Source organism: Pseudophryne corroboree, chromosome 7 (assembly GCF_028390025.1).
Source record: "Pseudophryne corroboree isolate aPseCor3 chromosome 7, aPseCor3.hap2, whole genome shotgun sequence".
Lineage (NCBI taxonomy): Eukaryota > Metazoa > Chordata > Amphibia > Anura > Myobatrachidae > Pseudophryne > Pseudophryne corroboree.
In genome coordinates, this window is record NC_086450.1 from 250680717 (window position 1) to 250698538 (window position 17822).

General features: G+C 46.5%; 1 protein-coding gene across 2 annotated transcripts in view; it reads left to right on the forward strand.

Moving 5' to 3' along the window:
- Positions 1–17822, forward strand: part of SF3B1 (splicing factor 3b subunit 1) — a 283573-nt gene that overhangs the window by 190614 nt on the left and 75137 nt on the right. For both annotated transcript variants that reach the window (XM_063934087.1, XM_063934088.1), the window contains 4 exons: positions 5212–5394; positions 5496–5607; positions 5708–5828; positions 5988–6119. In XM_063934087.1, coding sequence (XP_063790157.1) covers positions 5212–5394; positions 5496–5607; positions 5708–5828; positions 5988–6119 — 548 coding nt within the window. The remainder of the gene's footprint in view (positions 1–5211; positions 5395–5495; positions 5608–5707; positions 5829–5987; positions 6120–17822) is intronic.

Consider the following 17822-nt stretch of genomic DNA (forward strand, 5'->3'; position numbering starts at 1 on the left):
GGGGGTCATAGCAGGGGGGGAGCGAGTGTTAGTGTACTAAATCCCCTATCAGGGTACTTAGTCTGCGACCCGGCTAAGCTTGGCATTAGCGATAAGGGTGTGGTGGGGGCTGGCTCCAAATTGCTGGCTCCCTGAAGGGCTCTTTATGGGTTAATTGTGCTTAACCTTTTCCTGTGTGTGTGTGTGTGTGTGTGTGTGTGTGTGGTCACATTTACATTATGTCAGGCAAAGAGTTTTTTTCTTGTGCAGTGGAGTGTTCCTCTTCACCAGGGGGCTCACTACTGGGTACTCAGGGCAGGGCACCTTCCCAGAATAGCGGGGCTGAACCAGAATGGGTTAATTCCATTAAGGGAATGATCTCAAATATTTCTACAAAGCTGTCCAGCAATGAGAGAGACTCAATACTTAAGACACTGTGGATGAGTTGATGAATAGAGCATCCAAACCAGCGTCTCAATCCCCTCCCATTTGTCCGCAAATATGATCTCTGGCCCATATCCTGCAGTCTGACGCTGATGGGTCAGACATGGAGGTGGGTGAGGTGGTTTTGGGGGGGGGGGTGTGCTACTCTATCACAGGGAATAGAGGCTCTTATAGAGGCTATCAGAGATGTTCTGCATATTACTGATAAGGTGTCAGAGGAGTGTGAGGAATCTTATTTTAATGTAAAAAAGAAGTCCTCCGTCACTTTTCCTGCGTAAAAGGAATTGAATACCGTTTGAGGAACTGTGGGTTAATCCTGATAAGAAATTTCAAATCCCTAAAAGGTTGCTCTCATCTCCTCCTTTTCCTCTGGAGGATAGGAAAAAATGGGAAAATCCACCGATAGTGGACGCACCAGTGTCTAGGCTGTCACGAAAAATTGTATTGCCTGTCCCTGGTGCAGCCTCCATAAAAGATATGGCTGACCTTAAAATTGAGACTACACTCAAATCATTGTACACAGCTGCTGGGGTGGCCCAGAGACCAACTATTGCATGTGCGTGGATCACAAAAGCCATTGCTAAATGGTCAGGTAACCTAATTGAGGGATTAGATTCCTTGTCTAGGGGGGATGTTGATTACTCCAGCATATACAGGACTCTGCGAACTTTATGGTGGAAGCCATAAAAGAGATTGGTTTGCTTAATGCACACACCACCGCTATGGCAGTGTCAGCACTCAGAGGCTTGTGGCTACGCCAGTGGACTGCTGATGTGGACTCCAGGATAGGCGTGGAAGGCCTATCATTCACAGGAGAGGCCTTGTTTGGAGACTAACTAGACAAATGGATCCCCACTGCTACTGCGGGTAAGTCTACGTATCTTCCTTCCGCAGCTCCCCCAGCCAGGAAAGCTTATTCAGCTTCACATTTACAGTCCTTTCGGATAGCCAAGTTTAAGGAAAAATCCAGATGTGCTTCTACGGCCTCCAGAGGTGCAAGAGGTAAACCACGCAGACTAGCAACTGCAGGTGCTCAGGCTCTGCTTCCTCAAAGCCTTCAGCATGACGGTGGACCGCGATGCCTGGAAGACTGTCAGGTGAGAGCCCGACTAAAATTCTTCAGTCACATCTTCTCAAGTTCGTGCTGGGATCCCTGGGTCATAGATCTTATTTCCCACGGCTAAAGATTGGAGTTCCAAGAGCTCCCACCTCACAGATTCTTCAAATCAGGCAGTCAAAAACTGGTACAGACTCAAGTCATTGTTCCAGTTCCACCTCATTTGCACAACAAGAGGTACTATTCCAACTTGTTTGTAGTACCGAAACCGGACGGTTCGGTACGACCAATTCTGAACCTCAAGTCATTGAACCCGTTCTTAAACGTGTTCAAGTTCAAGATGGAGTCTCTGAGAGCGGTGATCTCAGGTCTGGATGAAGGGGAATTCCTAGTGTCTCTGGATATCAAGGATGCGTACCTTCACATTCCGATATGGCCACCTCATCGGGCTTATCTACGGTTTGCACTGTGGGACTGTCACTACCAGTTCCAGGCCCTGTCATTTGGTCTTTCCATGGCACCGAGGGTGTTCACCAAAGTGATGGCAGAGATGATGGTTATACTCCGCAAGAAGGGAGTGAACATAATTCCGTACCTGGGCGATCTTCTGATAAAGGCACCGTTCAGGGAGAGGTTGCTGGACAGCATTGGTCTCTCAACCAAACTTCTCCAGGATCACGGGTGGATTCTGAACCTTCCGAAATCTCACCTAGAGCCAATTTGGATGCTTCCATTCCGGGGAATGATACTGGACACGGAGTCGCAGAAAGTGTTCCTTCCGTTGGAAAAGGCATTGGTAATCCAGTCGATGGTTCAGGATGTCCTGAAGCTAACCCGGATATCGGTGCATCTATGCATTCGCATGCTGGGGAAAATGGTGGCCTCTTACGAGGCGCTTCAATACCGAAGGTTTCACGCAAGACCCTTCCAGCTCGATCTGTTGGACAAATGGTTGGGATCACATATTGACATGCACCAGAGGATTCGTCTGTCACCAAAAGCCAGGATCTCCCTTCTGTGGTGGCTACAGACCTCACATCTCGTCGGCGGTTCGGAATTCAGGACTGGATCCTGTTAACCACGGTCGCAAGCCTCCGAGGTTGGGGAGCAGTCACCCAGGGGATGCAGTTTCAAGGAAGATGGTCAAGTCAGGAAGTTGTCCTTCCAGTTAACTGGATCTTCTGCAACAGGGCCCGTTCATCTATCAGGACTTACCGTGGCTACGTTTGACGGCATGGAAGTTGAACAGCTGAATTCTAGCCAGAAGAGGGATCCGTAACAAAGTTATCCCGACTGTGATCCAAGCCAGGAAGGGGCTAACGTCTAAACATTACCACCATGTTTGGAAGAAATGCATCTCTTGGTGTGAGAGCAGAACTTATTCTGAGGTGGAATTTCACCTGGGACGTTTCCTGCTTTTTCTGCAGGCAGGTGTGGATGTGGGCCTACGTCTGGGCTCCATAAAAGTCCAGATTTTGGCCTTGTCCATTTTCTTTCAGAAACAATTGGCTTCTCTCCCTGTGGTCCAGACGTTTTTAAAAGGGGTTCTGCGCATCAAACTTCCCTTTGTGCCTCCCACGGCACCTTGGGATCTCAATTTGGTGCTGCCGTTTCTCCAATCGGACTGATTTGAACCATTACAGAAGGTGGACGTAAAATATCTTATGTCACACTGTTGGCCTTGGCTTCAGCAAGACGCGTGTTGGAGCTTGGGGGCTTTGTCTCACAAGAGCCCCTATTTAATTTTCCATGAGGACAGAGCTGAACTCAGAACTTGACAGCAATTTCTTTCGAAAGTGGTGTCAGCGTTTCAACCAACCTATTGTGGTTCCGGTTATCACCGACACTTCATTGTCTTTGGATGTTGTGAGGGCTTTGAAGGTATATGTAAAGAAGACAGCCCGTCACAGGAAATCCAACTTGCTGTTTGTTCTATATGATCCCAATAAAATTGGGTGTCTTGTTTCAAGGTAGACAATTGCATGCTGGATCAGGCTCACTATCCAGCATGCTTATTTGACGGCAGGTTCGCCGGTTCCAAAATCTGTACAGGCCCACTGTACTAGGATGGTGGGTTCTGCCGAGCGGCTACTTGGTCTGGTTCGAAAACGTTTGCTAAGTTCTACAAGTTCGATACTTTGGCCTCTGAGGACCTTCAGTTTGGTCAATCAGTTCTGCAGGAACATCAGCACTCTCCCACCCGGTTTGGGAGCTTTGGTACAACCTTATGGTACTAAATGGAACCCCAGTATCCTCTAGGTAGGACGTAAGAGAAAATAGGATTTTAATTACCTACCTGTAAATCCTTTTCTCGTAGTCCATAGAGGATACTGGGCGCCCGCCCGGTGCTTCATTCTTCCTGCACTGATACTTGGTTAAGTATTGTTGGTTCAGCTGTTGCTGTTCCTGCATAGCTTTCCTCTGTGTGCGCTTTATCCTTCTCTCAAAGTATGTATGTGTCCTCGGGCGCAGTTTCCTAGACTGAGTCTGGTAGGAGGGGCATAGAGGGAGGAGCCAGCCCACACTATCAAATTCTTAAAGTGCCCATGGCTCCTAGTGGACCCTTCTAGTACCCCATGGTACTAAATGGAACCCCAGTATCCTCTACAGACTACGAGAAAAGGATTTTCCGGTAGGTAATTAAAATGCTATTTTTATTGGTTTCCTCGATTTTATGTTTTCCAAGTATTGTCAAAACGTTAAGATGTGGGTTCTATTGGTGACATGATCATGGTAAATGGACATATTCACAATGTTTGTGGATCCGTTTTGTCCTCTTTCCTGAAGAAGTCCATGTTAATACAGGAACAGTTTTACTATTAGTGAATAGTGCAGCTGTCTTTGACAGTGCTGCAGTTGACACCATAATTGTTAAAGTTCTAATAGAGAACATGCATAGAGCTGAAAAGCATGTAACACTAGAGGTCCTTTAAAAGGTAGTCTTGCTGCATTCTTCCAGAAGACGGTGGCACACTTTCATGCAAAGTGTGATTCATCTGCAACAACTGTACAGTACTATTTATTTCTTGATGTTGAGTTTAGGGTTGACTACATAATAACAGCATTGTTTTGAACCACTCCATACAGTGCATGTGATATTTTTTATTTTTTTTAAATGTGCAAAATAGTTTTATCACTTATTTCCATGGCCTGGTGGATGTCATAATATCATCCTGACCAAATCATGTTTTCCACTGAAAGTGCTTTCTAAATTTGACTTAAATCAGGACATTGACATTAGGTAAGAATCTCTATACTGAGTATGATCGATCTTCTAGCTCATTTGGTATAGTTACAGCATTTTAAGATTTAATTCACAAATTACAGTATACCTGATCTTTTTGTCCTCTGATGCCTCTAATTATTGTCTGTTTTGATGAATATCACCTGTTTTGTAGGCATCACTTCTGTCATGGCATGCTTATATTATTGGTACAGGGAAACATGCTACTACAATATATGAAGGCACATTCTACCAGATCAGTGAAAGCTTTGTGGGTGGTGTAGCTTTAGTTAAACAGCTGTGTGCATTCTTTTTTGTAAATTTTGCAGGTTTCATTTTTTCCCATTTATTTATGTAGAAAATTGGCTTGACATGCTCACTTGGGGTTTGGTTACCTTTCTTGGTTCTCTGCAATGAGGACAAAACGTACTGAATATTTTAAAGGGTCAGAGTTCTGTATATAGAGAGAGATACAGAATTTTTTTTCATTTGTGTCGTTTTCTATTAGGACTCTGTAATGTTGAATGGCTTCGGTACGGTTGTCAATGCTCTTGGAAAAAGAGTGAAGCCATATCTGCCCCAGATATGTGGTACAGTCTTGTGGCGTTTAAACAACAAATCTGCTAAAGTGAGACAACAGGCTGCAGATTTAATATCTCGTACTGCAGTGGTAATGAAGACCTGTCAAGAGGTAAGTTGCTCTGGTGTGGTTATACTTTTGTTTCTATTTAGTTTTTCTGAAGATCTACTCCATTGTGTGGCTTATTCTTCTTTTTTTGTTTGTGAATTCAGGAAAAATTAATGGGTCACTTGGGTGTTGTGTTGTATGAATACCTTGGAGAGGAGTATCCTGAAGTACTGGGTAGCATTTTAGGAGCGTTGAAGGCAATTGTTAACGTTATAGGTGACTATACATTTGCTATTTGTATGTATGTGGATACGTATTTGAATAGGTTTGTGTGCATTTCCTATAGCCGCTTTATTCATGCAAACTGTTTTAATAGGAATGCACAAAATGACTCCACCAATAAAAGATTTGCTGCCAAGACTTACACCCATTTTGAAAAACAGACATGAGAAAGTACAGGAAAACTGCATTGACTTGGTTGGACGTATTGCCGATAGGTATGTTTACAAATGTCCCATCACAAGATATAAAGGTTTCTAAAACTGATCTACAATTTTTCATAAGGCTTTGACATTAACAGCATGATTGTCTTAGAAATTGCAGTAAAATAAGTGTCATTATTTGAAAGTTCACCCATTCAATCTTTCATTCTTTAGGGGCGCTGAATATGTCTCCGCAAGAGAATGGATGAGAATTTGTTTTGAATTGTTAGAGCTACTTAAAGCTCATAAGAAGGCAATCAGAAGAGCCACTGTTAACACCTTTGGCTACATTGCAAAAGCTATTGGGTAACTCCATTTGTCTATTTTATTATTTAATGTGATTTTCTGCGTTTAGTTATTGTATGAATGATCATACTGTAACAGGTTAGTTTGATGAAATATTCTGGTATGAAATTCCTGCATGTTTAAACTTTATAATGTATCAATGACTACAATGCAAGGATCTCATTTCCAGTTTCCTTGGGTATTAAATTATGTGTATGACAGGTGACAATCGAGCCCCCATCTTTAATAATAGCCTACCCTGTGTTCTCATATATCCAGTTGAGGTACACTGAAAACAGTATATATAGGTTCTGGCACTCTTAAGAAACCATCTTTCTCCGGCAGGGTCCACAGGTTATCCACAGGATAACAATGGGATATGATGAAACGACAGCGGATTTGCACCAATTGGTCAAAGCTTTTCGGCCTCCCAGCATGCAACGGGCCCGTCCATATAACTCCGCCTCCTGGCTCAGACAAATCAGTTTTTTGTTTGGTGCGGCAGGAGACGGACCATGGTCAGAGGGCTGCTGGTTTTTAGCAGCCCTAAGCTTTCTTATTTCTGCAGCGGGGTACACTGTGATTCCACAGGGAATTACATCGGGGTGTAGAGTTGGATCTTGATCCGAGGCACCAACAGGCTAAAAGCTTTGACTGTTCCCAGGATGCATAGCGCCACATCCTCTCTATCCCCGCTTCAAGGCACTGGAGCTCAGTTTGTAAGTTGGTGCCTGGAGTGCAGGCAGCTAAGCAGCCCTGAAAAGAGCTTTTTGAAGAAAGAAGACTTCAAGCACCACAGCACAGGCACTTAGAAGTTCTATATGTCAGTCTGACATATCGTGCTGCGGCTCCCTCACCTCCCCCGGCGGCGCTGTATACTCCCGCGCCCTGGTTGCCGGGTACTTACAGTGGATGCGCTCTGGTCCACATCAGGCACACTCACAGCCGCTGCTCTCCTGGATCGCGTGGCCGCATCATAGGGAGGAGGTAAGAGGGTCTCCCAGGTGCGGTCTCCGGGAGATCGACCGCGCGCGCTGGCGTGAACACTGTGGCCGTACAGGTATCCCACTAGACCACCAAGGTAAGGGGCACAGGTCGGATTTCTAATAATCTGTTTTCTATAGGCCCCGCAGTACCCGGTGGTGAAGTCCAGCAGAGGGGATAAGGCTCTGACCTGTAGCCCCTCGCCCCAGGCGCACGCGGTCCATTTCCCGGAGACCGTGCCGGATCGCAATTTCAGGCTCTGACCTGTAGCCCCTCCCCCCAACCCCAGGCGCCATTTACTGCATATGTTCCCGCCTTGGAGCTGCATCTCTCTTCTCTCTCACTCCCTGTCAGCGTTTGGGCGCCATTACACACAGCTGTGCTGAACCTGGGACTGCTGGGCAATGTCTCATCTGTAAAGCCGCCTGCCTCGTCAGCGCTGTGCATTTACAGGACACTAAAGGTCCGTACACATTAGACGATGTTGCTCTGTGAGCGACGTCGTCTAATGTTTTCTCCTCCGTACACACTGAGCAACATGACCGCTCATATCGCTCAGTGACGTCACGCCTCCGCCAGCCCTGCATGCAGGTCGTGGATGACAGTCCAGGTCCTGCGTAGATGCACTGGCGACAGCGACGATCGTTGCCGACCCATGGGGCCGCGCACCTGTCGTCGCTGGCGGCATACACACTTGCCGATTAAAATGAGCGATGTCACTCGGAGGGGGAAAATGAGCGACGTTGCTCATTTTATCGGCAAGTGTGTGTATGGGCCTTTGTACATGTCATTTAGACAGCGTTCGTTAAGAACAAGTGCATAACTTTAGGGATATTTAGTACAAGTACCCTGTGATACACATGCAGTATTTACTGTGCATTGTTTTATCTGTATATATACATATCTTTACTCCAGTCCAGTTACTTAGTAATGGTAGTCCAGTGCAGTTTTATTGTTTGTAATAATTTCTGTATTATACATGTGACTGTGCGTGCCAATAGCTGCTGTGTGATCTCTATTCCGTGTATATCACTCGTATTGCTATCACTATATTCTGTACCCTGAAGGGGGCTAAGTGCGTCAGGGTTCTTATATATATATGTGTGTGTGTGTGTGTGTGTGTGTGTGTGTGTATATATATATATATATATATATATATATATATATATATATATATATATATATAATGTGTGTATATATCTCTATCTATATATCTCTATCTATATATCTCTATCTATATATCTCTATCTATATATCTCTATCTATATATCTCTATCTATATATCTCTATCTATATATCTCTATCTATATATATATATATCTATCTATATATATATATATATCTATATATATATATATATCTATATATATATATCTCTCTCTCTCTCTCTCTCTATATATATATATATATATATATATATATATATATATATATATATATATATATATATATACTGCACTCGCATCAAGGAAAATAACAGTGGGGTTCTCCAATGTCAGGTAGGCCCACAATATTCAGACAAGCGTCCAGAGATTTGGAGGTGCACTCATCCAATAAATGATATTCAGCGACTTTTCTTTGTTCACAATATCTTTATTAGTAGAAATTCGGCCTATTTGGTCGACGTTTCGATCCTCAGTTGTAGGATCTTTATCAAGACAAGCTTCACTTTATAAACAATGCTCAAAAGCATCATATATTGATTTTCGACTAAATCAATATATCAGGTTCAGACAGTATCAAGGCTGCATGGCTAGTAAGGCCACATTCAAAAGTAGATTGTGTGGTTATAAAACTCACACTAATGGAGACAGCTTAGACAACTCAGTGGTTCACGATGGTGGTCAGGTCCTAACAGCCTAAGCAGCCTCCCTCTCTCTCTCTCTCTCTCTCTCTCTCTCTCTCTCTCTCTCTCTCTCTCTCTCTCTCTCTCTCTCTCTCTCTCTCTCTCTCTCTCTCGGACTCCGTAAGGACCATGGGGAATAGCGGCTCCGCAGGAGACTGGGCACAACTAAAGAAAGCTTTAGGACTACCTGGTGTGCACTGGCTCCTCCCACTATGACCCTCCTCCAGACCTCAGTTAGAATCTTGTGCCCGGCTGAGCTGGATGCACACTAGGGGCTCTCCTGAGCTCCTAGAAAGAAAGTATATTTTAGGTTTTTTATTTTACAGTGAGATCTGCTGGCAACAGACTCACTGCAGCGAGGGACTAAGGGGAGAAGAAGTGAACCTACCTAACTGGTGGTAGTTTGGGCTTCTTAGGCTACTGGACACCATTAGCTCCAGAGGGATCGACCGCAGGACCCGACCTTGGTGTTCGTTCCCGGAGCCGCGCCGCCGGCCCCCTTACAGAGCCAGAAGCAAGAAGTGTTCTGGAAAATCGGCGGCAGAAGACTTCTGTCTTCAAGGTAGCGCACAGCACTGCAGCTGTGCGCCATTGCTCCTCATGCACACCTCACACTCCGGTCACTGATGGGTGCAGGGCGCTGGGGGGGGCGCCCTGAGGGCAATATAAACACCTTGGCTGGCAAATTATCACAATATATAGTCCCAGGGCTATATATGTGATAAATTACCCCTGCCAGAATCCATGAAAAAAGCGGGAGAAAAGTCAGCCGAAAAAAGGGCGGGGCTATCTCCCTCAGCACACTGGCGCCATTTTTTTCTTCACAGTGCAGCTGGAAGACATCTCCCCAGGCTCTCCCCTGTAGTTTTCAGGCTCAAAGGGTTAAAAAGAGAGGGGGGGCACCAAATTTAGGCGCAATATGTGTATACAAGCAACTATTGGGGGAAAAATCACTCAGTTATAGTGTTAATCCCTGCATTATATAGCGCTCTGGTGTGTGCTGGCATACTCTCTGTCTCCCCAAAGGACTTTGTGGGGTCCTGTCCTCAGTCAGAGCATTCCCTGTGTGTGTGCGGTGTGTCGGTACGGCTGTGTCGACATGTTGGATGAGGAAGGTTACGTGGAGGCGGAGCAGAGGCCGATAAATGGGATGTTGTCGCCCCCTGTGGGGCCGACACCAGAGTGGATGGATAGGTGAAAGGTATTAACCGACAATGTCAACTCCTTACATAAAAGGCTGGATGACGTAACAGCTGTGGGACAGCCGGCTTCTCAGCCCGCGCCTGCCCAGGCGTCTCGAAGGCCATCAGGGGCTCAAAAAACGCCCGTTACCTCAGATGGCAGACACAGATGTCGACACGGAGTCTGACCCCAGTGTCGACAAGGTTGAGACATATACACAATCCACTAGGAACATCCGTTGCATGATCTCGGCAATGAAAAATGTGTTACACATTTATGACATTAACCCAAGTACCACATAAAAGGGGTTTTATGTTTGGGGAGAAAAAGCAGCCAGTGTTTTGTTCCCCCATCAGATGAGTGAATGAAGTGTGTAAAGAAGCGTGGGTTCCCCCGATAAGAAACTGGTAATTTCTAAAAAGTTACTGCTGGCGTACCCTTTCCCGCCAGAGGATAGGTCACGTTGGGAGATATCCCCTAGGGTGGATAAGGCGCTCACACGTTTGTCAAAAAAGGTGGCACTGCCGTCTTAGGATACGGCCACTTTGAAGGAGCCTGCTGAGAAAAAAGCAGGAGGCTATCCTGAAGTCTGTATATACACACTCAGGTACTATACTGAGACCTGCAATTGCCTCAGCATGAATAGTGCTGCTGTAGCGTGGTCTGATACCCTGTCAGATAATATTAATACCCTAGACAGGGATAATATTTTGCTAACATAGAGCATTTTAAAGACGTCGTCTTATATATGAGGGATGCACAGAGGGATATTTGCCGGCTGGCATCCAGAATTAATGCAATGTCCATTCTGCCAGGAGGGTATTAGAAACCCGGCAGTGGACAGGTGATGCTGACTTTAAAAGGCACATGGAGATTCTGCCTTATAAGGGTGAGGAATTGTTTGGGGATGGTCTCTGGGACCTCGTATCCACAGCAACAGCTGGGAAGAAAAAAAAATTTTACCTCAGGTTTCCTCACAGCCTAAGAAAGCACCGTATTTTCAGGTACAGTCCTTTCGGCTTCAGAAAAGCAAGCGGATCAAAGGCGCTTCCTTTCTGCACAGAGACAAGGGAAGAAGGAAAAAGCTGCACCAGACAGCCAGTTCCCAGGATCAAAAATCTTCCCCCGCTTCCTCTGAGTCCACCGCATGACGCTGGGGCTCCACAGGTGGAGACGGGTGCGGTGGGGGCGCGTCTCGGGAACTTCAGGGACCAGTGGGCTTGCCCACAGGTGGATCCCTAGGTTCTGCAAGTAGTATCACAGGGATACAAGCTGGAGTTCGAGGCGACTCCCCTCGCCGTTACCTCACATCAGCCTTGCCTGCTGCCCTCGGAGAAAGGGAGGTAGTACTGGCGGCAATTCACAAGCTGTACTTCCAGCAGGTGAAATCAAGGTACCCCTCCTTCAACAAGGCCGGGGTTACTATTCCAAAATGTTTGTGGTACCGAAACCAGACGGTTCGGTGAGACCTATTCTAAAATTGAAATCCTTGAACACTTATATACGAAGGTTCAAGTTCAAAATGGAATCGCTCAGGGCGATTAGTGCAAGCCTGGAGAATTTCATGATATCACTGGACATCAAGGATGCTTACCTGCATGTCCCTATTTACCCTCCTCACCAGGATTGTCATTACCAATTTCAGACGTTGCCGTTGGTCTATTCCCGGCACCGAGGGTATTTACCAAGGTAATGGCCGAAATAATTATCCCGTACTTGGACGATCTCCTTATAAAGGCGAGGTCCAGGGAGCAGTTGTTCGTCGGAGTAGCACTATCTCGGGAAGTGCTACAACAGCAAAAGTCGCTACAAAGTCGCAGCTGGTTCCTACGACGCGTCTACTGTTCCTGGGTATGGTTCTGGACACAGAACAAGAAAAAAGGGTTTCTCCCGGAGGAGAAGTCCAAGGAGTTGTCGTCTCTAGACAGAGACCTCCTAATACAAATACAGGTGTCTGTGCATCAATGCACGCAAGCCCTGGGAAAGATGGTAGCTTCTTACGAAGAAATTCCATTCGCCAGGTCCCATGCAAGGATCCTCCAGTGGGATCTGTTGGACAAGTGGTCCGGGTCGCATCTTCAGATGCATCGGCGGATAACCCTGTCTCCAAGGGCCAGGGTGTCGCTGTTGTGGTGGCTGCAGAGTGCTCATCTTCTAGAGGGCCGCAGATTCGGCATACAGGACTGGGTCCTGGTGACCACGGATGCCAGCCTTTGAGGCTGGGGGCAGTCACACAGGGAAGAAACTTCCAAGGACTATGGACAAGTCAGGAGACTTTCCTACACAAAAATATTCTGGAACTAAGGGCCATTTACAATGCACTAAGTCAGGCTAGACCCTGCTTCAACACCGGCCGGTGCTGATCCAGTCAGACAACATCACGGCGGTCGCTCATTTAAACCAACAGGGCGGCACAAGAAGCAGGATGGCGATGGTAGAAGCCACAAGGATTCTCCGATGGGCGGAAAATCATGTGTTGGCACTGTCAGCAGTGTTCATTCCCGGAGTGGATAACTGGGAAGCAGACTTTCTCAGCAGACACGACCTCCACCCGGGAGAGAGGGGACTTCATCCAGAAGTCTTCCAAATGATGGTACACCGTTGGGAAAGGCCACAGTTGGACATGATGGCGTCCCGCCTCAACAAAAAGCTAAAAAGATATTGCGCCAGGTCAAGGGACCCTCAGGCGATAGCTGTGGACGCTCTGGTAACACCGTGGGTGTACCAGTCGGTGTATGTGTTCCCTTCTCTGCCTCTCATACCCAGGGTAATGAGAATAATAAGAAGGAGAGGAGTAAGAACTATACTCATTGTTCCGGATTGGCCAAGAAGAGCTTGGTACCCGGAACTCCAAGAAATGATCTCAGAGGACCCATGGCCTCTGCCGCTCAGACAGGACCTGCTGCAGCAGGGGGCCTGTCTGTTCCAAGACGTACCGCGGCTGCGTTTGACGGCATGGCGGTTGAACGCCGGATCCTGAAGAAAAGGGCATTCCGGAGGAAGTTATTCCTACGCTAATTAAAGCTAGGAAAGAAGTGAACGCAAACCATTATCACCACATATGGCGGAAATATGTTGCGTGCTGTGAGGCCAGGAAGGCCCCAACGGAGGAATTTCAGCTATGTCGATTTCTGCACTTCCTACAGTCAGGGGTGACTATGGGCCTAAAATTGGGTTCCATTAAGGTCCAGATTTCGGCTCTATCGATTTTCTTCCAAAATAGAACTGACTTCACTGCCTGAAGTTCAGACTTTTGTTAAGGGAGTGCTGCATAGTCAGCCCCCGTTTGTGCCTCCAGTGGCACCGTGGGATCTCAACGTGGTGTTGGATTTCCTGAAGTCGCATTGGGTTGAGCCACTTAAATCCGTGGAGCTAAAATACCTCACGTGGGAAGTGGTCATGCTGTTGGCCTTGGCGTCGGCCAGGCGTGTATCAGAATTAGCGGCTTTATCATGCAAAAGCCCTTATCTAATTTTTTTATATGGATAAGGCGGAATTGAGGACTCGTTCCCAATTCCTTCCTAAGGTGGTATCACTTTTTCATGTGAACCAACCTATTGTGGTGCCTGCGGCTACTGGGGACTTGGAGGATTCCAAGTTACTGGACGTAGTCAGGGCCCTGAAAAATATGTTTCCAGGACGGCTGGAGTCAGGAAAACTGACTCGCTATTTATCCTGTATGCACCCAACAAGCTGGGTGCTCCTGCTTCTAAGCAGACTATTGCTCGCTGGATCTGTAGCACGATTCAACTTGCACATTCTGCGGCTGGACTGCCGCACCCTAAATCTGTAAAAGCCCATTCCACGAGGAAAGTGGGCTATTCTTGGGCGGCTGCCCGAGGGGTCTCGGCTTTACAAATTTGCCGAGCTGTTACTTGGTCTGGTTCAAACGCTTTTGCAAGAGTCTACAAGTTTGATACCCTGGCTGAGGAGGACCTAGAGTTTGCTCATTCAGTGCTGCAGAGTCATCCGCACTCTCCCGCCCGTATGGGAGCTTTGGTATAATCCCCATGGTCCTTACGGAGTCCCAGCATCCACTTAGGACGTCAGAGAAAATAAGATTTTACTCACCGGTAAATCTATTTCTCGTAGTCCGTAGTGGATGCTGGGCGCCCATCCCAAGTGCGGATTGTCTGCAATACTTGTATATAGTTATTGCCTAACTAAAGGGTTATTGTTGAGCCATCTGTTGAGAGGCTCAGTTGTATTTCATACTGTTAACTGGGTATAGTATCACGAGTTATACGGTGTGATTGGTGTGGCTGGTATGAGTCTTACCCGGGATTCAAAATCCTTCCTTATTGTGTCAGCTCTTCCGGGCACAGTATCCTAACTGAGGTCTGGAGGAGGGTCATAGTGGGAGGAGCCAGTGCACACCAGGTAGTCCTAAAGCTTTCTTTAGTTGTGCCCAGTCTCCTGCGGAGCCGCTATTCCCCATGGTCCTTACGGAGTCCCAGCATCCACTACGGACTACGAGAAATAGATTTACCGGTGAGTAAAATCTTATTATATATTTATCTATATATATATTTATTTTCAGTCACCATATACCTCTTAAATTCTCTGTTTGTGCTTTGCTATGCAGTCACACTGTTTTTTGTCAGGTACTTTGTATGCTATATTGTACTATTACGCCCTAAGGCTACACTTTCAAACAATGTCTGCTAAACAGGGCGGTAGATCCATGTCTGATCCTGTGTCATGCAGTGCTGACGCTACGGATTTCTCTGAGGAAAACATTGCAGCTGAGTGTTCAGGTACCGGGGGTTCTATTCCCCTCAGTCAGTCTGCAGCACCGGAGGTACCCCAAGACCCACCTTGAGCTGCTTTTTCTAATTTACTGACTACGGTAGTAACTAGACTTGCGCCCCTTACGGGACCTCCTATTCCAGTACAGCCACATATTGTCCCTGCAGTTAATCCGCCATGGGCAGATACTCTGTCCTCTGTTACAGCAATTAAATCAGTCTTTGGCTAAACAAAAACCTAACCCTCGCCCTCCTAAGACCAAGATGTAATCTAAGCGGGCTATTACTTCCTCACAAGCCACACGTTTCGGATACTTCATCCGATGAAGATGGCGTATATACTGACCTGTCAGATTCCGATGCGGAAGCTTCTGACTGGGAATCTATTACACAGGTGGATGTTCCTGACCTCTTGGAGAACCGTCAGGCTGATTATTCAAATTGATGATGACGCAGAACCTCCAGATATCTCTAAACGAAAACAAAATGATAAGTTCAAGCGTCAGAAGGTTACTAAACTAGTTTTACCCCATTCTGACCACTTAGTTGACATTCGTCAGGAATCCTGGGAGTATCTAGGAAGGAGGAAATTCTCTGTCTAAGAAGATGCTAGCTTGTTATCCCCTCGCTGCGGAGTTAAGTAAAACTTGAGAAACTCCAACGCCGGTGGACTCACAGGTCGCACGTCTGGTGGTGTCCTCTACTTTGCCTGTCACTACCGTCAACTCTGTGAAGGAACCGACGGATAAGCGTGGGAAGGGTTGCTTGAAGTCTATTTACAGGAGGAACTGTGCATAGGCCCGCTATAGCGGCTTCTTGGGCTGCAAAAGCTATTGAAGCCTGGGTTCAGGAAGTTGATGCAGAGCTACCTTCTGATTTTCCTGATAATGCTAGTCAGTGTCTCTCATATATTTTTACAGCCTCTCATTATATTCAGGAGGTGGCGTCTGATGCTGGTTTCCTGGCGGACAAAGCATCTACTACGTCCATTCTGGCTTGCCGGATTCTCTGGTTGCGGTCCTGGTCTGCAGATCTAGACTCTAAAAATACCTTGGAGGTGATCCCTTTTAAGGGAAACATCCTTTTTGGGTAAGATCTCAACAAGATTGTTGCTGACTTAGCATCCACTAAGACTGCATGTCTGCCTTGTACTAATCCTTCGGCTCCGAAGGCTAAGAGTACCTGCTTTCGTTCCTTTTCGACCTCCAAGTAAAGCAAAGGGTCAGGCATACCCGAAAAAGGCTCGCACTTCCAAATCCACTAAGCCCAAACCTAAACGTTCCTAGGCTGCCCGTAAGCCTGCTTCCAAAATAGACAAGCCTGCTGCATGACGGGGCGGGCCTCCCCCTGGTGGACACCAGAGTGGGAGGCCGACTTCTACGGTTTGCCCAGGTATGGTTACAGACCACTTCAGATGCCTGGGTAAAGGAAGTAGTCGCTCACGGATACGCCAGCTCTTTCAAGAAACATTCCCCCTCGCCAGTTTTACTCAACAAACATCCCTTTGCATCCGGTAAAAGCAAAAACTCTCCATGGTGGTACAATCCCTCCTGGACACAGTAGTGATAGTGCCGGTGCCTCTAGGTCAGAGAGGCAGGGGGTACTATTCAACGCTGTTCCTAGTTCCAAAACCAAATGGGTGCTACCGGCCCATTCTCAACCTAAAGTCTTTGAACATTTGTGAAGGTGTCCAAATTCCGTATGGAAACTCTTTGCTCTATTGTTCTGGCTTTGGAGCCCATGGACTATATGGTATTCCAGGACATACAGGATGCTTACCTGCATATACAGTCAGGTCCATAAATATTGAAACATCGACACAATTCTCATATTTTGGGCTCTATACACCACCACAATGGATTTGAAATGAAGCAAACAAGATGTGCTTTAACTGCAGACTTTCCGCTTTAATTTGAGGGTATTTACATCCAAATCGGGTGAATGGTGTAGGAATTACAACGGTTTCTATATGTGCCTCCCACTTTTTAAGGGACCAAAAGTAATGGGACTATCGATTCAAAAGCTATTTCATGGACAGGAGTGGGCTATTCCCTCGTTATTTCATCAATTAAGCAGGTAATAGGTCTGGAGTAGATTCCAGGTGTGACATTTGCATTTGGAATCTGTTGATGTCGACTCTCAATATGAGATCAAAAGAGCTGCCACTATCAGTGAAGCAAGCCATCATTAGGCTGAAAAATCAAAACAAACCCATCAGAGAGATAGCAAAAACATTAGGTGTGGCCAAATCAACTGTTTGGAACATTCTTAATTAGAAAGAAAGCAATGGAGAGCTCAGCAACACCAAAAGACCCGGAAGACCACGGAAAACAGCTGTGGTGCATGACAGAAGAATTTCTTCCCTGGTGAAGAAAAACCCCTTCACAACAGTTGTCCAGATCAAGAACACTCTCCAGGAGGTAAGTGTATATGTGTCAAGTCAACAATCAAGAGAAGACCTCACAAGAGTGAATATAGAGGGTTCACCACAAGATGTAAACCATTGGTGAGCCACAAAACACAGGAAGAACAGATTAGAGTTTGCCAAACAACATCTAAAAAAAGCCTTTACAGTTCTGGAACAACATCCTATGGACAGATGAGACAAAGTTCAACTTGTACCAGAGTGATGGGAAGAGAAGAGTATGGAGAAGGAAAGGAACTGCTCATGATCCAAAACATACCACCTCATGAGTGAAGCATGGTGGTGGTAGTGTCATAGCGTGGGCATGTATGGCTGCCAATGGAACTGGTCCCTTGTATTTATTGATGTGACTGTTGACAAAAGTAGCAGGATGAATTCTGAAGTGTTTCGGGCATCATCATCTGCTGGGTGTAGTATTGTATGCCGGCGGCCGGGCTCCCGGCGACCAGCATACCGGCGCCGGGAGCCCGACCGCCGGCATACCGACAGCGTGGCGAGCGCAAATGAGCCCCTTGCGGGCTTCCTGCGCTCGCCATGCT